Raw genomic sequence first — 26,175 nt, forward strand, 5'->3', positions numbered from 1 at the left:
ACAAGATTTAAAGTTTTTTCTTCTGAAAACATTTTTTTTTTTTTTAAATCCTGTCTGGTTGCAAGGACAACCTTCTGAGTAGAAATAAATGTGGTGTTTGCATGGAGGCAGACATTGAAAGAACAGCATAAGACAAAACTATCCTTTCCCCTCCTGCAACTTTCCATTACCTGTCAAATCTTTCCACAATAAACATTTATCGAAACCAACCATTGAGTCCCTAATCCACCTACAGCTTTCCAAACTCGTAAGCATGCCTCCAACTGCATCCCTGCTCCCTTGCTAAAACTTTCTTGTGCACAAAAGGGAAAGATTTGCCGCTTAAACCTGTTACACAGTCTGATAGCTGCAATGTTAAGAGAGAGTTTTATGCCCAGATAAAATATGGAAATCGGACAAGAGAGATTCCTGTTTTTGAAGAATTTGATTTAACAGATCAGTGTAAGGCCACAAAGGAATGGTGAATCTAAAGCATATTGATTACCCTAACTTGCTAATTAAACATTAACTAGTGTTTGTATAGGACAGCCCTCTGAGAATATGAAACACTTCTTATATGCTAAGAATTATTACTCCACGGAAACAAACAGGAATGAATAAATAATTGTATTTATAAAATTCTGTGGGAATATGATCTGCCGCTGTGATTTAGTCTGAATAACATCTGCTTGATGTGATTTAAATATCCTCTTCAGCAGTGCATCCACCTAGCAAAGAATCTTCTTCCTTATTCTACTCCTGGGGGGATTCTGTGCCCTGCACCTGTGCATAATTAATGAGGCATGCATATTTTTAAATTTTGCTCAGAAAAAAGTATCTGCTGAAAAGTTGCTGCAGTTCCAGATTTTGTCCATGAGAGGACACTGTAGCAATAGAACGCAGCAGGTGTTCCCAGCCAGCTAGGGAAGAGAGAGCCTGCAGAACCTTCTTCACAGTGCCTCTAGACAGGAGTCAGACGGGCTCATAAGGGCTAGTGGGGAGAACAGACTGTGGCAGGGGCTGAATGGGAGTGGAGGCACAGGGCCACATGGGGGTGGAAGTATGGGTGTCTGAGTGGAGGTGGAGGGACACGTGGACAGGACACATGGGAATGGGGGGAGTGGGTGTCTGAATGGGGGTGGAGAGACACATGTCCCAGACTGAATGGGAGAGGCTAGGGGTCGGCCAGGGTCTGCATGGGGGAAGCTCCCTAACAGTCCCTCCCCACCCCCCAAAAAAATCTGTTTCATACTTTTCCCACCCATACCCAACAACCCTCCAAGTTAACACCTAGGCTCCTTCCTAACAATTATTTCCCTCTTCTTCAGCTCTTCTGTTACCCCAACTGTCCCCAACCTTTGCACTGCTTCTGGGGGACGTGGGAAATATGGTTCTCTATTGTAGTTTAAATGAATCATTACTCAGAGTTCTGTATTAATATGCCTCGTAAGGAATATATTTTTCAAAAATCATTTTCTGAATCTTTTTTGATGTCTGCATTGTTACAGACATACTTGCTGACAGGTATTTTGAAACGACCAAAAATCATTGAAATTGGTGTGATTATATTGTGTTGTTTTGACAAATAAAATACGCAGAATTTGAAAATATCGTGTACAGGATTTTTAATTTTTTGTTGCAGAATTTTTAGTTCAGAATTCCCCCAGGAGTATTATTCATTTTGGGCGTTTCCAGGGTATTTCCCAGTTCTTCAGATGTGCTGGTCAGCTTGGGATAAAATTGCCTATAAAATGTGGCCATTCTAATCGTGAGGGACCAAAGAAGACTGCAGTAACAATTTAAAGTCTAATCTACATTTAATATCACCTAGACCCTTGGTTCTCAACCAGGGGTCTGGGGCCCCTTAGGGGGCCTCAAGCAGGTTAATGGGGGGGCATCTGTGCAGGACCAGCATGAGACTTATGGGGGACCAGGGCAGAAAACCGAAGCCCCACCATCTGGGGCTGAAACCTGAGCAGTGTAGCTTTGTGGGGGCCCCTGTGGCATGGGCCCCAGGCAATTGCCCTGCTTGCTACCCCCTAACACTGGTCCTGGCTTTTATATGCAGAAAAACAGTTACTGTGGCACAGGTGGGCCATGGAGTTTTTATAGCATGTGGGGGGGGGAGGGCGGGGCTCAGGAAAAAAAAAGTTTGAGAATCCTTGATCTAGACATCTTGATTTTTATAGGGAGTTGTATCTTGTGCTTTTCAGTTATAGCATCCCTCCCCCTCGTATATATGTTTTCTCTATATGAGTGGTCCCCAAGCTGTGGGGTACATGCCCCTAGGGGGGCATGGAGGAACGTTCAGGGAGTGGGCCTCGCAGGAGCGCCACCCAGCCCCACATTGTCACCAGCCGCAGCCCAGGCCCCAGCCGCAGCCTTGGCTCCTGGGCCCTAGCCTCCAACTGCGGCCCTGCTTCCAACCATGGCCCCAGCTCCTGACCACAACTCCAGTCCCACTCCCAACTGCAGCTATGGTGGTGGGGACGGAGAGAGACGTGGACAGAGTCCATTATAGGTAAGGAGAGGTGTGACAGAAAAAAATTGGGGACCACTGCCCTATACACGGAATACTATGATGCAAAAATGAGTTATGTACTCAGCATACAGGGCATGCACAAGAATACATTTCTATGACCAAGTTGAATGTATGTCTTAAACGAGTCACTATCTAAGCATGTATCTTTAACCTATGTCTTTCCTCTCCTTTCCTCTTCCTAGTGTATGTTATATCCTCATTTGTCTGTCACTTCTGTCATTTGGATTGTGAACTGTTTGGGGCAGAGGCCTGTGTTTTCTGCTGAGTACCTACCACAGTTGTGGGCTCTGTAAAATGATAAATAAGCATAAGAAGGATGGTACAAGTATGAACAGTAGTTATCTAATCTTTTTATTTGGTTGGGTAAAGAGGTACAGATGACAGTTCATACACTACCCATTTTTCTAGTTAATCAGTTTTGTCTGTTTTCTTTCCGTTAAAGATAACTTCAGTGTCTCCAGTTATAGACTGAATGGTTTCCAAATCCTATCAAATACATTCATACTATTTTGCATCCTGTATGCCATTCTCCAATGGATTGCCAACAGGTTTATTGAGACAACTGATTCATAATCAGTTGGAGATAACTTGTCTGTTCAGTGTTTCAGGATGATTCTGCTAATTAGACTAATGTTCATATATCTGAAGAAATATCGCATAGATCAGGTATACTGTATCACTGGACAGAGTGGAACTGGTATCTTTGTATCTCAGATTCTCATTTTTACTCGAAGCTACACCATCCTGTAGACCTTTCCGTTTCCAAGAGTAATGAATCATTGTAGTTTTCTGAAGTCTTTTCTTAACACTCTGTCTCCCCGTTCCTCCTTTTTCTTCTGATCTATCGGGAAAATAACTTGTTTTTACTCCCCACTCAAACAGATGTGCACCATATGATAAACTGATTTTTCAAGGGCCTCGTCACCTAGTGTGATACTGCTGTTGGTGTGAGGGTTGCAATATTGCACTATGTATTCATCCCTTTTTATGCTTTATACATAAATGATTGATTTTTATTAAGTCTTTCTGAAACATCCCCCGAAAGGTCAGGAAGAGTCATAATTGATACCCAGGTGGCATACAAATGGTCGTTTTGCTATCCTTAAAGTGTACATTCTTAGATGGGGATCAAAAACAGTCTACATTCGTGTGATATATTAATGTGTTTCCGGAGGGAGTAGTAAAATCTCAATCCAGGAATTATTTAATTGGAAATTGAGAATATTTTATCCAAAATATGAGCCTAACGTGTTGGAAATGATACAGAGATCAATACATGAATATGATTTATGGACTATGGAATAAAAAGTGAGGTTCATGCCAGTTGGAAAAGTCTTAGTTCCTTGGATCAATTTAAGTCTAATTCTTCCATGTTAGTCTGCAGTGCCTTAGCAGCCTCCAACATAGGTGGATATGGGAAAGAGAATAAACTTGAAAAAAATTGAGAAAATTTAAAAGGCATAAACCTTTTCTGCTCTATATTTTGTTTATAAATCCAAACTGAGCTGTAACACGTATTCCTCCTAGTTGTGGTTCAGATCTTATTTTGATAACTAAATATGTTTAAGAAATAATCACCTCTCTCTGCGCCTGGCTTGAGAACAAATACATTCCTTTGGTTTTATTTTTCAGTTGTCATCAGTATTTTAATAGATGGATGTCTTATAACATAACATCTACTTCAACATAGGTACAACTTCCCTATATGTAACCATGCATTTTAGATCTGTACAGTGATACTTTATCTTAGATGCAATTTTAGCTAATGATTATGAACATTTGGGTCTATTCTCATGGGTGAAATTCGCCACTATATAAACAAAACCAGAATAAATGGGTTTTAGGCAGGAAATTAAAATCTCAGTTCTACAAATGCATGAATAATTCATTGGTTTTTGAGTAGTTGTCCCTGTGGGTTCTGCACTTCAGGTGTAGGCCTGTGTGTCTGATCAGACAATTTTTTTTGTAGCAGTGTCCACATGGTCCACACCTGCACCTTGCATATCCACGTGCTCTTATCTGAGGGCATATAGGGGAGAGCAGACCCACCACCTCTCCAGTTCCTTCTCAGCCCCTATGGCCTGAGATACTGTGGTGTCCATTAGTTAGCCTTTCAAGTTTAGCTAATCTGCTTTGTCTTTTATTCATTATTTCTTATTGTTTATTTTATTTCCCCATCACACCCGGTGTGCATTTTGCCCCCTCCCCCTTATTTCTTCCTGCAGTCAGAACATCCCCCACACACGCATATCTTATCTGCCCCACCCTCAACCTCTCTCCCTTTGTCTGAGGCCTTCTTCTCTCTCTCTCTCTCTCTTTTTTTTTTTTTTAACAGCATGTGCCCCAAACCCCAGGTTTCAAATTTTAGCAGACCTGTAATAGGTCTTTTCTCCACAGCTATGGACCTCCGACTCCCCTCTCCTGACAGATACCAAAAGGAATCTTCTGCTGGTGCCGTTGCATGTTCTGATGCCAGTATGTGTGCTGGTACTAACATGACTGGTCTCCCTCCCTCAACTAGAAACAGAGGAGGTTACTTCTTTGGACTCAGAAGTACCACTAGATTCTTGTTGAGACACCCTCACCTGGGATGTATCTTAAGGAAGAGCTCCCAGAAATTAGTCAACGAATCACTCAACAACCTCCTTGGCAGGAACACCCTTATGTTCCTCCACCTTTTGCCTTTGCCTCACCTCAATGGGCCTTTTGGAACCCTTCCCTTGTATGGTGATCAGTACTACAGGGCACACACATGCAAGAGGATCCATCAGGAGGGACAGCCACTAGTATCCCAAGACCATGCCCTATTCTCCCCTCCCCAAGGGTAGTCCTTTAAGGAGCAAGTACTGACAGTTGAGGAAGAGGTGATGCCATCTGAAAGAACATCTCAAAGAATTCCACTAGCCTGTGCTTCCATTGAAGTCAGTGAGGCTACTCACATTCTTACGGTTAAGCATGTGCATAAGTGTTTGCAAGATTGGGGCCTGAATGATTATTTTCCACCTATTAAACTCTTTAAGTAGAATTCATGTATATTTCATCTTTTCTTTTCCTGTGGTGAACTAATTAGTCATATGTCTCATCACCGAGGGGTTCTCCAGCTTTGCAGTTGACTACCGTTTTCTTTCTTTCTTCTGATTATCTTGACCTCATATCTTTAAAAGCATCTTCAGTGATCAAATGTGAAAGCTATTGAGATAACAGAATTAGCCAGATTAGTCCATCATTACACTCGCTCGTTCTCTTCCCTACCCAACTTTTTACTGTCTGTCTTTCATGTCACTGGAAGACTAATGCATTCTTTCTTCTGGTCTCCTTACCCACACATAACTTAACATTTTTAATGTGATTGAATGACCTCATCTTTATAGGCATTACAATTTAACTTAAGACTTCTGTTTTAATTTCTAAATCTCCGTTCATACTAATTGTATATTCAGAATAACATAGGAAGCCCTTTTTTTTCCTCCAGGTATGGGACATTGGGGGACAGCCAAGGTTTCGAAGCATGTGGGAGCGCTATTGCAGAGGAGTCAATGCAGTTGTGTAAGCATCTTTATGTATCTCTTTACAATCAGTGATTTAAATATCTTTTGTAATATGGCCAACTTCTACTTTCAGTCCCCTCCACCTGCAGATATTTCTCAATCATTTACCTCTTTTGTACGACTGCTTGCTTTCCATCATGGTTATATGTTTAATTTAACCTGGTAGACAGTCCTTTAAACCTTAAAACAAAAAAGCTTTAAAACAAGGAGTAGCTTTTTTTCAACATTTTGTCTCTGGCCCCAAAAATAGAAGAATTAACCATACTTGTGGATACAATTATGTTACAGTGAATAGAATCCATGAATTTTGCCATTTATTCCGGTTTGAGTTTGTGAGAATGCCTTAAAATGCACCATTCCATCCCTGTAAAACCATTTTTTAATTTTTTATTTGTAAGAACTAGAAGGATATGTTTAAAAAAAATAAAAGAAAAAGAAACTAAATAAACTCACTAACATTTGTTTGACTTTAAACAAAGTGAGCGGTGGTGAATGCAATCTTCCAGCAACAGTAACTAAGAATATAACATCATGTGGCCTTCATTGAATTTCACAAGTAAGAGTCATGCATCTTGTAAAAGAAGGGGTTACAGCAATTAATTTGAAATTAGGCTAGGAGAACAACAGCAAATAAAAAAATTAGCAAAGTAGCAAAATTAAGCACTAAGCAGCAACCAGAGCAGTACTCTAAAACATCTGTGAAAGTGGAGGAACATTGTTTTGTACGTCATGCAATGTAACTTGATTTTACAAGAGAGGCTGGCTGTTAAGTATATTGGAAGTGCAACTCATAAGTGCAAATGAGAGGCATTAAAAATGGATGAAGATAGGAATTTTTAAAAAGCAGAAAGCTGTTTAATACCAAGACTAAAAAGCAGCTTTACAGGAAAAATGTAGTGTTTAAATTAACAGAAGCCTTCTCTGCAGCAAATATACCCCTGAATACCCTTCACAATCCAAAACTGTGAGAAGGTTTTTAGAGAGCAGGGTAGATATTATACCAAGTGCAGATCAACTAAGAATGTTTCACCTCCCCAAAATGTTTGACTGACATATTAAAGAATTTAAAGGAAAAGTTGCAGTCCTGTGAAGGAATTAGCATTGTGGCAGATGAAACTACCAATGCTGAAGACAGGTATGTGCTTAACATTCTTGCCATCCCATTCCCACAAGCAATGATAATGCAGGCACTTCACAAGCAGGTGAACACAAGCTGGATGTTTTTTTGTTAGTGTGTGAAGTTTTGGAAGCAGTTGATTTTAAAACAGTCAGCAAAGCAATACAGGAAATTTATTGAAAAATCCACAATACCATTTGATTCCATCACCGAGTTTGTGACTGATAATGCCACCTACATGGGGAAAGTTTGGGATTGTGGTTTGAAACCTTTGTTTTTAAAAGCTTTATATCTTACATGCATGGCACCTTTACTTAACCTTGTGGGTAATCTGAAGAGGAAGATACTTTTGAAAGTAAATGAATTAGTTGTGGCTTTGAAACATGCTTTCACTGCCTGCCCTGCCAGAAAAGCCCAGTTCAACATGTTTCTAATGGAAATAGCAAAAAGTCCTTTCATCTTACCAATCCCTATAATAACCACATGGAACAGCTGGTTCAATGCATGTCTTTATCACATTGAGCACATTGAGAATTATGTTTCATATTTTTTACAGAAGAGAATGATTGCAGCAGTAGTTCAAGTTTTCAAGAGATTGTTATCTTTGCCAATCCACAGCATTTATTGAAGAACTCCAGGCTCTAAAGAAATTTGCACCCTAAATCATGAACATGCTTATAGCTCATGAAGAGCTCACAGTTCATGCTCATGAAGTCAAAAATTGTGTGACCCTGCATTGTGGGCAGAGAGCTGCTCTGAATCTTGCCAACCCCCAACAGCAAAAACAGCACTTTTGGAAAGCTCAAAAAAAATAGTCAGACATGGACACTGACTCAACCTCTCACTTTCGCCAATCTGCCGCCACTTTCTTTGTGCATGCTGTGTATTTGAGCCAAATCAAGCAAAACACCTTGATATCTGTGAAGGCACAGTATCTGAAAATATACCATTGTTTGAAGACAAAATTGCAGCACTTAGAGTATTGGACTTACTGTGGAGCAGTTTGAGAATTGAGGAAAGAGGATGTTTTCTAGTTCTAAAGAAGCATGATGGCCAGATTCCCAGCTCTGTCAGTTGCCCTGTGATACTTAGCAGTACCAGTCAACAATGTTTTTGCCAAATGCTCCTCATCTTATTAAAAATGTGCTTGGCATCAACAGACACCACATAAAAAATAACTTCTTATACCAAAATTGCAACCGTTTGTACAAGGGACTTCACTGAAAAGAATCAGTTATTTTTGTTATATAGCTTTTCATTATTTTTGTTTGAAAAATGATTGCACAATATGCATATATAATTTCCAAATAGTTTGCTCTGACATGGAAATGAAAACTATTGCATTAACATTGTTTGTTTTGTGTAAATGTTACATTGTAATACTTTGTTAAATTGTTACGCAGTTTGTTGCCATGACCATACCCTGATTTTATACATTTTTACCATAACAGTTCTGTGAATTTTGCCTAATTGTACTGCAACATAATTGTATCCATAATCATACTAAACTTCAACAAGAAAAAATTACTTGGTCACTAACAGTACCTTTTGTGTAAAAGTGGGATTATTTTCTTAACCCAGTTATTCTTGGTCATATGCAGTAAATTAAACTGATGGCCAGATTTTGGAGGTTGGGAGGAAATTTCTCTCAAAGGGTCTATTGGAAATAACATTGAAGCATTAGAAGGAAATACACTTGTAGAATTTAAGAGCCTGATCTCAATCCCACTGATGTTAGTGAAAAGGCCGGGCCCAAAAATCAGACCCTAGATGAAGATCTGTTAAATTATCCAGTCAGTCCCCTAGTTTATGCGAGATTATTCCTGGAGATTTTGACTCTCACATACGTATTTGCCTGGTGCACATGCTTCACACCCGTTTGCCCAATATTGTTTAATAGGTGGTGTTTCCTTATGCTTGGAGTGTAATACTGCCCATCTTCTGCCAACAGAGAAAGTTACTCCAAAAAATCTTTTTTTAAAACTGTTTGGATCTGACAAGTCAATCAGTAAAAAGACCTGGCACATGTATATAGTATATTTTGCACATCCAGCATACTTTGTATGCAATCAATTACATTTTCCAGAAATTTCTGTCTTCCCACAACCTGTATTTAATTCTTCTTTTTTTCTTTATTCCTAATGAAATAGGAAAAATGGATATTTTTAAAATCATCTGCTCAGTGGGGGAGGAGTGGGTACGTTTTGACAGATTTCAGATATTTTTAATAATGTTTTCTGTCTGTATTGGATAAAAGTATACAAGTGACAATTTTCCCATTTTAGTTACATGGTGGATGCAGCAGATTTAGAAAAAGTAGAAGCTTCCAAAAATGAACTACACAGCTTAATAGACAAGCCACAGTTGCATGGAATTCCAGTAAGTGTTTGTGAGCTTTGTATTTATGTAATTGTTCTGCTATGGTATCACTGGTATTCAGACATGAATAAATGGATTTATTTACTTACATAATTGTTCACATGTGAATTAAGACTTTATAGCTTGAGGCTGCTATTTTCAAAGAAACCTAGGGGCACCCAACTCCCACTGAACTCCCATTCTCTGAAGCCTTTGAAAATCCCAGCCCAAATGTGATGCAAGTTGGCTACACAACACTAGAACTGGTTGGACATTTTTTCATGGAAGGGGTTTTTTGATGAAAAATGCCATTTTTGTCAAAATTGAAACATTGCATAAAATAAATCCATTTCAGTAGAATTGTTTAGAAAAAACAGAAATGAAGTTTTTCAGTAATGTTGAAATGTAGTGTTTTGATATTTTCAGAATGAACTATTTTGATTTTTTTGTTTCAAAATTACTTTTTGAGCGCTTTGAAGTGTGAGTGTAGTCAGAGCGGCAGCGCTGGGAGAGAGGTCTCCCAGCGCTGCACGTAAACCACATCCCTTACGGGTGTAGCGTGCAGCGCTGGGAGCCGCGCTCCCAGTGCTGCTGCCCTGATTATACTGACGCTTTACAGCGCTGTATCTTGCAGCGCTCAGGGGGGTGTTTTTTCACACCCCAGTGGCAGCGCTGTAAAGTGTGAGTGTAGCCAAGGCCTGAGACTTGTTTTTGTAGAGGTTGGTTAGCAGAACTCAAGCATGAAATAGTCCTCTGCTTCTGCAAGTCAAGGAAGACCTTGACTGCAAAGTAAAAATGTAAATAGAAAAAGGAATGCAAAAATTAATCTGTCCTCAAGCAGGATCTTGACTTTTGGCAAAGAATGATGTGAGCTTGAAGCACTATTAAGTAATTGAGGAGGTGGAACTAAATGTTTTGTTAAAGATAATTTGCAATTTTAGAATAGATTATCCTCAGCCTTATATCATTTTTCTGTCTGGATAAAGGTATCAGCAAAAGAGATGCTGTTTTGGGAGGGAAAATAGATTGTTCTCTGACCCAAGACAAAGAGTATTAGGAATATAGGGCTATTGCTTGGCCCCTGCATATTTTCTTTGGGCAGCTACTTTCACTTCTGTCCAGTCATTGACCTAGGAAAATGCTAGCTAAAGGAGAGCTGGGTGAGAAGGAGTAGACAGGTGACTGACGTCCAGAACATTGCAGTAAAATGAGATTTGCAGAATGAATTCAGGCAGAATTTCTGATCCCACCCACTATTGCAGCAGAAAGATTTGAGACCCCCTCTGTAACCTCACTGCATATTATTGGAGCAGTCAAATAGGGAAGAGAAAGTAGAACTGCAGCCAGGATTCATAAGGACAGGGACAAAAGAGTAGGGAGCTCCTATTTCAGTTTTTTGATCAGATTTCCCCATTCGTTTGCCCCTTATCTACTGAGCATGAGGTAGGTTGAAATGGATCTGAGATTTTTAGCCGTTCATAATGAAGTTCTTTTCCTTTTGTGTGCTGTTATATCACAGTCTGTGGGTCCACCTACATTTTCAGGTTGCAGAAGTATATTGTTTTTACTTATTAGTTTATTGTATGTAATTAGTATTGAACTATTCTTTATTTACTGTAGTTATTCCTTGGCATAATAGTAAGTGTTATTAACCCAAAGATAACAATGAGTGAATTTTAATCTGTTGTTTAATTTTAATCTGGATTTTTACTTGTAGTTGTGACATACATTAAAACAGTAATATGACCATGATTTTAAAACCCCTCAATCTCTTATTTTGTCTTCCATAAAATATACAGAATGTTTATCCAGTGTTAAGTTATACGTGGTGCAGTTTGTATTCTTTATGTAGTTCTCTGAGCACAAGCATCTATTTTTTTTCTTTCTTCTCATACCTAGTTCTAAATGGAGGCTCCTAAGACTGCTTCTGCATGGAAGGGATTGGGGTGGGGGGAGAGAATGTGGCACTGGCTGCTTTTTGTGTGCCTAACCTTAAGCACCTTAAAGGGGTGTGATTTTCAGCATGTGAGTGCTCAACCCTTTGTGAAAATGAGCCCATTTTAAGGGGTGTTCCAGTCTGGCACCCAAAAATCACTAGTCACTTTTGAGAATGTAGCCCATCCTGTCTTATATATTTAGGTGTTAAAGCTAATAGAATTAAATTGTGATAGTAAATAAAATAAAACTAAGTTTATATGAAATTATTTACGTTAATTTTGAATGTAAATTATTTGACAGGTGTTAGTCCTTGGAAATAAAAGAGACCTTCCTGGTGCACTGGATGAAAAACAGCTAATTGAGAAATTGTAAGTAGCTGGCCTATCTAAATAGTTGCGGCATTCTAAAAAGCTGTTGTGTAAAGGCAAAATCATTGGAAGTGTGCTGCAGTGACTAGCAGTTACAGATTCTATTTTACATTCTCAGATGTTCCACTTTTAGCTGCACTGGCATCTAAAATAGCAATGGTTGATGACTGAGGAAACCAATATTGAATCTTTCCTTCTGATAGTTTAAGTTATATAAAGTTGTTTCAGATATCTTTTTTTCTCATCACTTAAGATGCAACTAATGTAAAGAATAATGTTCCTTCTTACACTATCCAGGGTGCATTGTAATGGCAGTTTTATGCTTGACTGTCATTAGAAGAGAGTTATTTGAAACTATTGTCTGTAAATTTAAGCAACACAGTTTTTTTGGCATGCAACCAAAGCACAAAGATTTTGATTACTGAAACTTGCTTAAATTAATACAGTGGGTAAGGGAAATCTACTTTTATACAAAGAAGTCCAGTACATAAGGATCTAAGGAATGGTGTCCCTAGCCTCTGTTTGTCAGAGGATGGAGATGAATGGCAGGAGAGAGATCACTTGATCATTGCTTGTTAGGTTCACTCCTTCTGGGGCTCTTAGCATTGGCCACTGTCGGTAGATAGATACTGGGCTAGATGGACCTTTGGTCTGACCCGGTACGGCCATTCTTCTGTTCTTATGTTAAACAGATTCATGGCCACGAAAAATGTGTCGTGGACCATGAAATCAGATCTCCCCAGTAAAATCTAGCTATTGGAAGGAAGGGGGAGGGGGCAGGGCTCGGGGCACATAGCATGCACCGGGCTCCAGCTGCTAATCACGACGGGGCTGGGGAGGGAGAGGACTTCCTCTTCCCCTGCAGGGGCTGCTTCCAGGGGGAGATCAGACCCACCTCTGAGTACCTCCCCATGCTGCAGGAAACTCCACAGCAAGATGGGCCTGATTTCCCCCTGAGAGCAGCCATACAAGGGAAGAGGAAATCCCATCCCTTCCCAGCCCCACCAGGAATAGCAGCTAGGAGCCCCTGCCTGGGACGCTCCCAGCAACATGGGGGAGATCAGACCCACCTCCGGAAACCTACCTTCTGAGCCCAACTGGCAGCCGAGAAGTGAGGGTGGCAATCCTGCAAGCCCCTTTTGAGTCAGGATCCCCATGGTTACAACACTATGAAATTTCAGATGTAAACATCTGAAACTGTGAAACTGACAAATTTTAAAATCCAATGACCATAAAATTTACCAAAATGGAGCCTGAATTTGGTAGGGCCCTGCCAATACAGCAGTAATTTTGCTTAAATAAGTTGCTGTGAATCAGACCACATTTTTCGTTTGTGAGATGCAATTCTTTTGAAAAAGAATTCAGAGAGGAAGGATGGTCCAGTGGTTAGGGCACTGAAATGGGACTCGGGAGCCCAGAGTTCAATTCACTGCTCTATCAAAGACTTCTTGTGCGAACTTGGGCAAGTCACTTAACCTCTCTGTGCCTTAGTTTCACATCTGTAAAATAGGGATAATGGCAGTTCCTCACTTCACAGGGGTGTTATGAGGATAAATAAATTATAGACTGTGAGACACTCAGACACTAAATAGTGGGGGCCATATAAGTACGTAAAAGAGACTAAACATATTATTTAAAATACAGATGTGTTTTTTCCCCACAGGCAGCACCCACATTCATACAGGAATCTTAGATATCTTAGTTCAGAGATCGGCAATCTTTGGCCTGCGGCCTGCCAGGGTAAGCACCCTGGCGGACCAGGCTGGTTTGTTTACCTGCCGTGTCCACAAGTTTGGCCGATCGCGGGTCCCACTGGCCACTATTTGCTGTCCCAGGCCAATGGGGGCTGCGGGAAGCAGCACGGGCCGAGGGATGTCCCTGGAGGGCCGCATGCCAAAGGTTACCAATCCCTGCCTTAGTTCTTAACCTAGTAAACTTCGTATGGTGGTGTGAACCTCCCAAAGATTATTGTTGAGCTCCTCTGAATACTATTGTTGCAAAACGTAGTAAACTCGTAAAATCTTTGGTTTCTGATGCAAAAGGGTGAAAGTTAAGCTTTTAAGACAAGGCACTGTTTCCTAGTTACTAATAAGAAATATTATCTAAGACATATGGATGCCTACTCTTTTCTATCTTTCTCTATTAAACCTGGCTTAATCAGAAAGGATTTGAAGCCCTTAAAACATTTATCACTTTAAAAAATGCATTTGTTATAAGCAATAGTGGAGTTTTAAAGTTGCATGTCAGAGGTTAGAGTTTGGCCCTTTGAATACAAATGTGCAAACATGTAATTTAGTGGATTGTGTGGAAAATGCTTGGGCCTGGTTTTGTGGCATAATAAAACTACTTAATGGAATTTACTTTCTATAGAAACCTTTCAGCTATTCAAGACCGAGAAATCTGCTGCTATTCTATTTCCTGTAAAGAAAAGGATAACATAGGTAAGCATATTATTTTGACAATGCTTTCTGTATACTACTTACATTATAATTGAGATTTTAATGGGAGGTGAGCATACAACTCCCTTAGGTAGCTTTGAAAATCCATTTACCTTTATAGTTGGAGACATTTTGACCCAAGCTTGCTATTAAAGCAACCCTTCAAAACAGTCTGGAAATTTTAGGAAGCAAATAGATTAGTCAGTTAGAAAGACATTTAGTTCTCCAGAAAATCATTAAATTAGTTTAACTACCCTTTATGATGCATTTTAAACATGAACTAACTATATTATACAACTTGCGATACTTTCAGAATGTTATTTCCTGGATAGAAAGATATCAGTATGTTATCTATTTTAATAAACTTCTGATGGTTACTGGTCTTGTAGGCAGCTGTCGAGTAGATATTACCCCTAGGGGCTGTTGCAGACTTTAAGCTTAAAGTCCTCTGTACTGGAATGTCCTTGAGTTCAAATACATTCCAACTAATTCCTCAGTAGTTCACTATTTCCCAGCCTACTTCTCCAGATTAATTATTTCAATATCGGATGTTTTTCCATCCTTTAGCAAAATAGTGCCAGATCCTCAGCTGGTATAAATCAGTGGAGCCCCATTGACTCCAATGGAATTATATCAATTTACACCAGTTAAGGATCCACTTGACTCTTCTATCCTATACAAAGCTGGAGAAGAGCAGGGCAAGGAAAAGTAATCCCTTGTCCTCGGCAGAGCAATAGCAATCATTACCATGCACTAACCCAGTACCCCCTCTACTCCCCCCTCCCCCCCCCCAGTCCCCTGGAACCTGATAAACAAGTAGGGGAAGCTGTTGGAACTCCCATCTTGAGCATATCTCTTGAGCATATCACAGCTGGGGATGGGTCCCATGTAAAGTACCCAAGAGTGTAAGCTACCTGTGAAGGTCTTGACCTTGAAACATACCCCAACACCATCCCAAAGGCTTGATGACAAAGGGGGCATGACAGTGAAATCAGCTATGCACATCTCTTCTCAAACTGAGGCAGACTGCAGCAATTTTCTTCTCTCCCCACTCCTGCCACTTTTGAAATAGATATAAAGTCAAATGTGAGACTTCTGTTTTTTTTATTGTAATGATCCGCTAGAATTCTCATGTCCCTTCATACATTATTTGTTTATTTTATCTGTCACTGCAGACATAACATTACAGTGGCTTATTCAGCACTCCAAATCAAGGCATTGTTGAAGAAAACTTTTGCTGAAGATAACTTTTCCTTCCAGATCACATGGGCCCCCGTCTACTATACACTACTGAAAAGATAAAGAATGAAACTAAATACTACCAGGACTCACTTTCACTAGATTTGTTAACAAATAGAAAATTTCAGTCCGTTATGGCCTTTAGAAAACAAACATACATACATCCAGAATGTCTGTTTGTCCTAAAAGCCTTAATATAAAACTGGAAAAAAAAAATCAGTACTTTTCTGAGCTGGAATGTTTTGAGTTTATGCATGTGAATTGTCAACTGTTTAGTAATTTTTTTAAATATGAAGCTGAATAAACTGCACAATAGAAACTGGTGTGTCTTATTGTAAGGCGTATTGCAGAGATGATGTATAAACATGCGTACAGTATTTATGGTTATGTTGCTATTAATTTCTATTTTCAATTGCCAGCACTGAGTTGAATATTCAAGAATAAGTAAATGTTTTTTTTTTTTTTTTTAAAAAGAACACATCAGTCAAAATGTTGTTTAAATGGCCAGATGTGGACAAGAGCGGTTTAAGAATTTGAACATTTATAATATGGTACCATAGTCTCATCACAAGTATACATGACTCATATTCATTTGTTGGTTTTATTAAAACAAAACAAAACACCACTTTCTCCACATTATGGCAAATCCCACTCCACATCCTAGTAGCAGACATTGAGTGTGTGACTGGAGTGAAAGTGATATCATCCCACCTCATGGGTGGAACAGAATGCCAGGGCTTCATGCAGGGAGGTAGATAGATTAGATCCCTACAACAGCTGCCCCTCAGCACCAGCATGTAGAGGAGTAGGCTAGAGCGCATGAATCTATGACTGCACAGATTGACTAGCCATTCTACCCTCAACACCCTGGGATCTATTGGCCGTTTCCTTCCCGAGGCTGAAGTAGCACTCCAAGTGGTTCCAGTGCTGCTGTGTGGCCTGTAAGTGGAATATTCTTTCCCTCCCTGACCCTTGCAGAACTCCCCAGCACACAGCCTCATTACTTGGGCTTTGACCTGGGATTAGGATTTGCTCCATTGCCAACAGGGTAAAGAAGCAGTTAATTCTTTTTATATTACTGTATGTTCCTTAGTATTCTTCAATCCCATACATTAGTGATGTCCCCCTGCCCTGAAATGCATTCTTATGGAACCTGTTCCCTATATACACACACATCAATATGATTCCATTAATGGAACTTTAAGGCTCACATAGTGAGTAGACCTTCAGAAGTAATCAAGAAAGTTGACCAAGGGCTAAATCTTTCCTTTAGATGTTTGCAGGTGCAGCAGGGAGAAAAGCTATTGGGTTTACTGGTCTAAAGATGGCATGTGGACAGATGGCTACAGCTGTCAACATAAAGTTGTTAAATGTTTAAGCACTACTTAAACATATGTATAAATGATACAAATGGTAATAATTTTAATGCAGCTTCAGTTTGAAGATGCTTTTTGGATGTAGCTTTAGTGAGTCACTCCCAGTGCCATGCTAAACAAAGCTGATGGAATCTTATTTTAGTGTCATACCAGTGCCACTGCAATCAAGATTGGCACTTCTGTCAAATCCCCTATTTTCAGGGGCATATAGCTTGTTTGTAAATGTTTGCATGCAAAGTCACAGCCTGGAAACCATTTTGTCTAGCAATTAAAAGAAAATAATGTGGCCACCCTACAACTTTGAACAGGAAAAACAAAAAATAAATGCAAGTGTCTTGGTCTGGGGTATTTTTGTTTTCTTATAAACAACCTTGATTCCAAACTTGGACAAGTAACCATTTTAGTAGTCTAATTGCCTGTGGTATTTTGAAAACAATTAGTAATGGCCAAACTAATAAATCTGGAACAGTGATTACCAACCATGCTCAGTTTTTGTCTTTTTAAGGGGTGGGTCTGCTGCCAGCCCTGGAAACAGAACCTCAGCACATCCCAGAGCAAGGTTGTGCATACCACAAAGTGAGTCACATCCACTCCAAAGGTCTCCATCACTACCAGGACTATGCTGCTTGACAATAGGACGGGGTTTCTCAAATGGGTCGCCGTTTTTGTAGGGAAAGCCCTTGGCGGGCCGGGCCGGTGTGTTTACCTGCCCCATCCGCGTTTCCGGCCGATCGCGGGTCCCACTGGCCACAGATCGCTGTTCTGGGCCAATGGGAGCTGCTGGAAGCAGCGCAGGCTGAGGGACGTACTGGCCGCTGCTTCCAGCAACTCCCATTGGCCCGGAGCTGCGATCCGCGGCCAGTGGGAGCTGCGATCGGCCGGACCTGCGGACAGGGCAGGTAAACACACTGGCCTGGCCCACCAAGGGCTTTCCCTACAGAAGCGGCGACCCCTGTTTGAGAAACCCTGCGCTAGGGGATAGCTCCCTGAGAACGCACTATGCTACCGCTTCTGCATGGGGAGTTCCAAGGGTGTCTATCAGTCCCCGTTGTTCCACTCATAGCTTTGGGACATTTGAACCACTTCAGTGCAGGAGGCTTGGGTGTGGTTGCCCCTCTGGCTTCCTTGCTTGACACCTGATGGCAGCAGCAGCTGCTGCCCAATTTAGGTAACGGGTAAAGATAGGCAGTGTGTTTACCCGCCCTGTCTGCAAGTCCGGCCGATCGCGTTTCCCACTGGCTGCGGATCGCTGCTCCGGGCCAATGGGAGTTGCTGGAAGCGGCGGCCAGTACGTCCCTCGGCCTGTGCTGCTTCCACCTTCTTTCCACCTTCCTCCCAACTTGTGGTTGGTTCACATTTCTTTACTCAGAGAAACTAAGCATCATGCTTATTATGTGGAGCACACATCCCCCTTCACAAGCTGGAGTCAAGGCACTTTAGAGGGAACAGGCTCGTGTTTGGAGCAAGCTGAATGAATCTCAAGAGAGCAGGCGGTGTGAATGAGGGATTTGATTATTAAGAATGTCTCATTATACAGCATATAATGAATTCCTTCTCTTCCCTCCCCCCCCTCCACTGTGTGAAACAGTTTCTGAGCCCCAGCCAGCACAATACAGATACTGGCCTCGCTGTCCTCGTTCAAACTATCCTGTCCTTTTTTCTTCCTTAAGCTCACTTTGAAAAGTTACCTTTTAACTGTAGATGAGCTTTTGTGGTCACACAATAGCAGGACTAGGGAGATAGAGTGCATCTGAGTATAGAGTTTGGCATCATCCCGTTTCTGAGGCTAAGACATAAGGGTGCAAGAATAAAATTTAAAAGGGGTTTCAAACAGCTTCCTGAGAGTACCCTCTGTGTAGGGGACCACCCCAACCAGCACCAAGCTTGTGTTAGTGCTGTACAAGCCTGCAGCCCCAGCCCTTGGTGTGAGAGCCATATTAGTGTTTCAGGGACAAGCTGCAATGCAGAGCTCTATGGCTACTCACTGCTTCCTTGAGCTCACAATGAGAAGCTTACTGACTTAGAGTAACCCCTGAGCTGCTCTAACTTATACCAGGGGTTGGGCACGGCCCTGAACAGCCCAGCATGTAGGGCACACAAAAATGACTTAGACACATTTGCCCCACCTCCATCTCTACTCCAAGTTTTTAAACTGAGTGAGTGAGAGCTAGGGCCCAAGCAGAGCTGCTAGTTGTCAAAATCTGTTTTCCATTTAGTATCTAGTTTTTGCTGATTGAAAAGTATCCTCTATATTTCTTTTCCATATTGTTTGTATATATTGTAAAAAACAGCTCTGTAAACTTAGAACATAAAATTGTAGTTAAATGGCATGTGGGGGAGGGGGGGCGGAATCAAAGGAAACTCAAGTTACCAGGCACACAAAACAACCCTGAACAATTGTGGCAGAGAGCAGCGACGCATAAATAATTTGTTTCTGAACAAGTCATTTTGTAAAATGCTGGTACTTCAGTCACCTAGGCAGAATAATAAACTGAATAGCTTTTGTTATATACTCTAGTACAGTGTGTCCTACTGGTCTTCACAGCAAGTCTGTAGGACAAGTACTGGGTTCACGTGTAAGTGGCCAAATAAATTAACTCCTAAAACAATATAGCAAGGAGTAAGTCTTTCCAGTGATGCTCGGGGGTAGCTATCCAATAAACAGCAGCAAATAAGGCTTATTTTAGCTGCAATGTGGAAATACTGTTCCCCTGGTTCATAGGTTTTCAAACTTTTTCACCTCTTCTCTCCTTTGCGATCACATAGCATGCCTGTGATAATTACAGCAATTTCTTATATTGTACAGTAATATTGGGAGACTTTTCAGCACACAGGTATGTCTTTTAATGCAATGAGAAATGCATTGATGAGATGCATAAATGCATTCATGAGAAAGAGAGCCAAGTCCGTGTGACCAGCCATATTTCTGTGGACACCAAAGGCTCTCAGACCACTGTTTGAGAACTTCTGCTCTAGACGATTCCATGTTCCAAATGAAGCTTTTGCCATGATGTGCTGGAGTGAGCTGGTGAGAGTCCACCAGTGAAACTGAAATTCCACCAGTGAACTGACGAGAGTGAAGTGATTTCTCTGTCTCTGATGGGAGTTCACCCATTTCTCTCAGTACTGCTTAATCAGCCCTTGCAGAGACAGTTGATCCCTGGGGCTCGTACAAACACATTTGGAACACTTTTGTTGGCCACTGGAATGGACCAGATTGTACCAAATGTTAGTAACTTCCAAATATGGCCCCAGAAGAACATAACTCATTTCCCTTTCAGTTGTACACGCTGAGCGCTATGTGATGCTAGCAATACACTCAGTATACTTTTCAGGAGCAAAATATAAACATTTACAGTGAAGTGCACTTATAAGTGTGTTGGCCAAGCTGTGTTGTCTCACTCCTTGGTTATTGTTACATGCAGATGAAGTGGAAAGTGTTTTTGTTTAAGTGGAAAACATGTTAATGAACTTCATCAATTCTTCATCCATTCTATGTGCAGACATATGCAATTCTGATATGCAGGGTTCAGTCACTGATTAAAGGATGGGAATTGTGGGAAACTCCTTTTGCCAATATTGGCAGCACATCACTGGCTTTGTGCTGACTGAATATCAGAGCTGTGTTGGGCCAAGGGACTGGCTATGCACGGTAGTCCAAGCACAAACGATATTCCATCCATTGGGTCAGGGCGCTCCCTCCCAGGTTAAAAGTCAGGAGCCTCAATGCCTAATTGACCATCTTCCTCCTTGAACAGTTGAGAGGAGAGGTTTGTCCCCCTCTGAAAAAAGGGCAAGTGCCAATCCCAAGGAAATAGGACCAGGGATGCAGTGGTCCTGTTCCTCTGCCCCCTGCCTTTCCTCTTCCCCTAGCTTCCTGATAGTGCCACTCCAATGGAGTCATTCTAAAAGGGACTCATTCTGACAGCAGGCGCCCTCTGGGCCTGTACTTTCATTCTGGGTAACATCTCTAGGGTTGGACTTGGATGGGGAGTGACATACATCCCCTTGATACACCTACTCTCCTTCCACTCCCCACCCCACATGGACCCTCGGCACACAGAAATTGTGAGGGGACATGGTGCTGTGATTGTGAAGGAATTCCTCTTTGGTATATGGAGGACTTTCTTGTGGAAGGATAAAAGGGAAGTAATTTGCCCCTTTGATGCTCAATTGCCTCCTCAGACATGGAGTGACTAGGGAAATGAATGGGTATATGTCAAATGTATACCTGCTAATGTATTGGCTTGCAATACTACTAATGTAACCCACACACCTCTTGGGTGTGGTGCTGTATCCCATCTAGTGGCACGAAGACCACTTAGAGAGAGATTAATGATACCTATAACACTGATAGACTCTGGTCATCGACAGGTGGGATCAAAGCTGAAATCTTTGAAGCGTGGTGTATGAGCCTCTACTGCATGAGCTAAACGTCACATAGCCTTTAGCTAAGGTTTTAGCAGACTCATTAATCTCTCTCTACGTGGTCATGTGCCACTAGATGGGACAGAACACCACACCCAGGAGGTGTGTGGATTACACTAAGACTTAACTCTTAGGAACAAACTGATAAACTAAACACCTCTTAGCATGAATAAGATATGAGAGATGGGTTTGTTAATTTGTTCTTAAGGTCACAAATAAACAGAGATACAAATTAATGTTCAGCTGGCACAGTGTGCAATTTCAGCCATCTGGGACAAGGAAGCGGGGTTTTGATAATTTATCCTTTACATTTATTTTCAATTCTATGGTCCCAAGTTAGAGGATTGGGTCCACATACAAAAGTACATCCTTAATTGCATGTGCGGTTACTGTGACTGAGGGTACAAATACAGTAATAACAAATGTGAATAGATAGTTGGGCACCTGACTAGCTATTTAAATAGGATGGGCATTAAATAGCTATTTAAGCTATTTAAAGGTAGGCCTGAGCCACCTTTTTGGAAATATGGTCCCATGTGCAGGAGAACCCAGCATGTCTTCTCTGTAAAAATTAATGCAGATTTACAATGCTACATAAACTATTTGCTACTACAAGTATTTATTTTAATTTGTAATCAATCCATGAAAATAAGCACCATCCAGATTCTCTGGGTGCATTTACCATACTATGCACAAGGCCACAAAATCCAATAGTCAGATCAACTAAATTGCCCTTACACTACTGACATTTTATTGCCTTCACCGTACTCCATCTCAGCACAAAATCTCTCTTCTTTAACCTTCAAATGCCACCACAGAAACCACTCCTCTGTCCCCTCCCAAATGCTTGTGAACAAAGGTAGTGGCATGCAGCTAACAAATCCAGACTCTGCCACTCGTAGATGGGAATGAGTTCCAAAGCCAAGAAGCATTCAGACAATACCATGCTGGTGGTTCTTTACCTGATCTCAGATCCAGCAGTATGTCAGGGAAAAGAGAGGAATAGCCTACACCTGCTCTTCAGCTGTGAAGTGTTGCCTAGGCTGTGCCATACAACAAGCTATTACAACCAAGAGACAGACTGGGAGTAATGTCAGAGCAGAAAAGTGGGTGTATAGCATGTCTTACACAGCATTTACAGAGAAGCCCCAAGATCCTGCAGTTCTGCGTAAGGAATGGGGAAATGGCTTGGCATTGGTGGGGATGGGCAAAACAGGAAATGGATTTGCCCATCCCCACCAAACTACCTTTAAGGATTGGTAACAGTGCATTACACTGTACACAGACACCCCAGTGCAGGGTTGCCTTGGTGATGAAGAATGAATAAATGGAAGACCTGCTTCCTTTCTTGGTTTGGGGGATAAATGTCCTGTCTCCCTTGTTCTGTGTCTGAGTTAATGACAACTCAAGATGGTCAAATAAAAGGCTTAATTGGAATTATTTAATCAAAGATTATCAGAGATTAATACAGCACTATGCAGAATACAGAAAGAATAGATATGTTATCCCCTTTATGTGACGATATGATAAAGAGCTGGCTCTGTCTCTTCTTCACTGTAACTGGAGGGACACAACAGATTCATTCTCCAACTAAGTTCCAATACCAGTGTCATTATATAGGGTTTTCAAAGAAAACCTTTTTGCCAAAAGAAACATATGTTATTGGACCTTAGCTAAAGTCAACTGAAGAAGTTTAGGGCTGCACTCTGCTCTCCAAGTTTTTTCTCCTTATTTCACTTTGCCATATTTTTGCCTCACTACTGGACTAAGTATTTCTAACCAAATTATTTACTGCACCTGCTGCCCAGTTAACCATGTTTTCTTTATTTCTATTGCTCAGTCCAAACCTTAAAGAAGATAACACTGGTGTTTCCAGGCTCACTACAAGTTTTAGCACAAACAATCCTTTCTCGTGAGTTCATTCTTTTTGATCAAATGCTTTGGGCCTATCACTCATGCTAAGATCCAAACTCAATTTAAAACCCAGGTCTAATGTGGTCCTATACTCCTACAGGACACGTCACACATACTTGCTTCTGAAAACTATGTGACTTTTAAAGTCATCCAGTCAGGGACCAGAAGCAACACACAGTGCAGTGCAGTGCTTCTCCGTCCTGCGGCACTGAGAGGGCTGGGATCAGGTTACTTCCTTCTCACCAGTTCCCCCCAAGACCATTGGTACTGAGGGAACCATAGTATTGCCAGCCCAAGCATTCAAACATCATGAGTTATCTCCCACTACCACCAAAGATCCGGAGATTGGCTTAAAAATCAGGGGAACTTTAAAAGTAGTACCTTTGGCGTTCTTTTCATTTGAGCCTTTGGGAGCCACATTTTTAAGCCTCTCTCTTCAACCAAGAGAGCTAGAAGCTTACATTAAAAAAGAAAAGAAAGAAAACTCAGATTATCACACAATCCTTTGACTATGGAAGCTGCGCCCCCCCCCCCCGCCCCGATATCACAAGACTTGAAATAATACTACAAGATTTGGCAACAATTGAACAGTGTCTGGTGCTTCCTGAGCATAATGGGCCATCAGCAACTGGCAGCCCACTCCAAAGACCCATAGGGAAGTGAAAGGGGAAACCAGGCATCTCTGAAGAAAGCAATAGTAAGTAGGGGCCCCAGGGTTTGTTTGGGCACAAAGGGTGATGCATGTCACGCATCTGACGAAGTGGGTATTCACCCACGAAAGCTCATGCTCCAAAAGGTCTGTTAGTCGAGTCTATAAGGTGCCACAGGATTCTTTGCTGCTGTTATTGAAAGGATATTTATATAGGTTTCATCAACTAATATCAAACCATTTTTATAAATGTTTGGTTCCCATCAGGCAATTTCATATACTTGATATTATCCACTTGATTTGTCAACAAACAATGCTCCTTTTGATGTATGTAAACATTGCAACTGATAGACAAGAGAGCTCTGCTTGACTCAATTGAATACATTGGGTATTGGTGTCAGTTGGAGAGGTTTGGACCCTGCAATGTTTATTAAACTAGGGAACTGGATATTGCTGAGTCAGAACCTTATACATAGCTTTGGGCTACGAAGGGGGAGGTGTCCTCATTTGCTCCTGCTTTCGGGTCATTTACAGCCAGCCAAAAAGCATCAAAGGAAATTCTCTTGCTGTAATTAAATGAAATTTGTTTTGTAAGCAAATAGGCTGCCAGTTTTCTTGCCTCTCTGTTACTTTTATTTCTAATTCGTAGCAGAAATTGGATTTTTTTAAAGAAATGATTTATTGTGAGGAAACCAATGGTTCTCCTGTTAAACATACTGTACCAACTCTGGTGAGTGATGTGTTATGTGCCTTATGATCCTCAGAGGGAGAAAGATAAACTAAGATGTTAAGATTATACTTTACTGACAAAATTTAGTAGTTATGTAAAACAAACTTCAGCCTGCTCTTGACTGCAAAATCAAAGCTGAGGACAGATGCTATATCTATATATTTACAGGAGAGAAAGACTGAGTGTAATAGAGATGAACTGGTTGGCCAGAATCATTCACTTGTTTTATATGCCACCAGTTGATTTACCTTCATCTTTCTCCCCTGATGATTAATACTGGGATTTGCCATTGCCTTTGTGCTTATGAAAGACCTTGAGTCAAATTTAATATATTGCAACAAGATAAATGTATTTAAAACAACATAAATCTTAGATAAGCACTGGGGTTCCTTACATTTGTAGGACTTGCTGGACTTTATATTACGCTGTTTGGTAATTTATTGGAGGTTAAACTTAGTCCATAGTCATTCGATGGATGTAGCACAGATCAGCTTCTGCCATTAAACTTCCTCAGAATGCACCCACTCAGATTAAGTGTCAGAAACCATCATTCCTTAAGTTCTTCTGTGATTATAATTTGAGAGACACTAAGGACCAGGTGAATCCCCTGTGTTCAGCTAGTGGCAGTCCTGTTCCCAGCTTAATAATGATGTGATCAGTATAATGAAGGTAAAAGGCCTTATTATCTACTCACAATTCTTTTGGGGCTGTAGATTAGTTTCCATAACTAAAGTTAGAACTTAGGCCTCAAAGGCGTTTAGGCTTCTAACTCCTACTTAAATTAAGTGTAACTTTAACTGAATTCTTTGCGAATTCTTTGTCCTTAGTAGGCACATTTAACATCACATCATTCCACTCCCAAATAAAATTGAAAGGATTATTTCTCCGTCATTGAATTTAACAAATCTTAGTGGAAACTTTTTGAGTGCTCTCTGTAAAGTAACAGCCTTTTGTTGAACAATGGGAGGCAATAGTCCTGAAGTTTGGAATTGAAGAGGGTGATTCAATTGCTCTAAGAATAATTTACTTTGTTTGTAGTGTGACTGCGCTAACATTTGGTTTAGGTTTTTATCATTGCCCAGACAGACTTCACAGAATGGATATCAGACAGATAGATGATGCAGATGCTTCAGCCATAAGAGAATGCAAGAGGCCAGAGGTTTTTGATGGATCAATACATCACAGAGGTTCAAACCAGAAGAAATCCCTGTCTGAAATGGTCTTTTATTGAAACAATCTATAGCTCATTTCAGCTAAACACAAATAAAGGGTCCTGGGTATCTTCCCTCTCGCTAGATACTAGTGACAATTATGCCCAGCTAAAAACCCCACTAAAATGAACAAGCCTTTGTCTGATATTGGTTAGGCAAGAACTGGGAAAAGGCTTCATTTTTCTGCTAAACTGCTAATTGTCTCATCTCAGACTCGCACTCCCCCCCTCCCCCCATTTGTCTGTTTTGACCACCTGTAGTGTCCTGTCTGGCACCAAGACTGCAAGCTCACTAGGGCACAGACTGTCTTTGTTATTTGGCTGTCCAGGACCTGGCACAG

The 26,175-nt window shown here is 41.0% G+C and overlaps 1 protein-coding gene across 2 annotated transcripts in view; it reads left to right on the forward strand.

Annotated features, from left to right (window-relative positions):
* Positions 1 to 17,383, forward strand: part of LOC115644573 (ADP-ribosylation factor-like protein 8B) — a 38,639-nt gene extending 21,256 nt beyond the window's left edge. Inside the window, exons 3-7 of one of the 2 annotated variants that reach the window (XM_030549163.1) lie at positions 5,994 to 6,067; positions 9,472 to 9,565; positions 11,783 to 11,850; positions 14,221 to 14,291; positions 15,464 to 17,383. In XM_030549163.1, the coding sequence (XP_030405023.1) occupies positions 5,994 to 6,067; positions 9,472 to 9,565; positions 11,783 to 11,850; positions 14,221 to 14,291; positions 15,464 to 15,513 (357 nt within the window). In that variant the 3' untranslated portion in view covers positions 15,514 to 17,383. The remainder of the gene's footprint in view (positions 1 to 5,993; positions 6,068 to 9,471; positions 9,566 to 11,782; positions 11,851 to 14,220; positions 14,292 to 15,463) is intronic. The other variant, XM_030549164.1, reaches the window with a different exon arrangement.
* Positions 17,384 to 26,175: the final 8,792 nt, after the last annotated feature.

The sequence above is a fragment of the Gopherus evgoodei genome, chromosome 1 (assembly GCF_007399415.2).
Source record: "Gopherus evgoodei ecotype Sinaloan lineage chromosome 1, rGopEvg1_v1.p, whole genome shotgun sequence".
NCBI lineage: Eukaryota > Metazoa > Chordata > Testudines > Testudinidae > Gopherus > Gopherus evgoodei.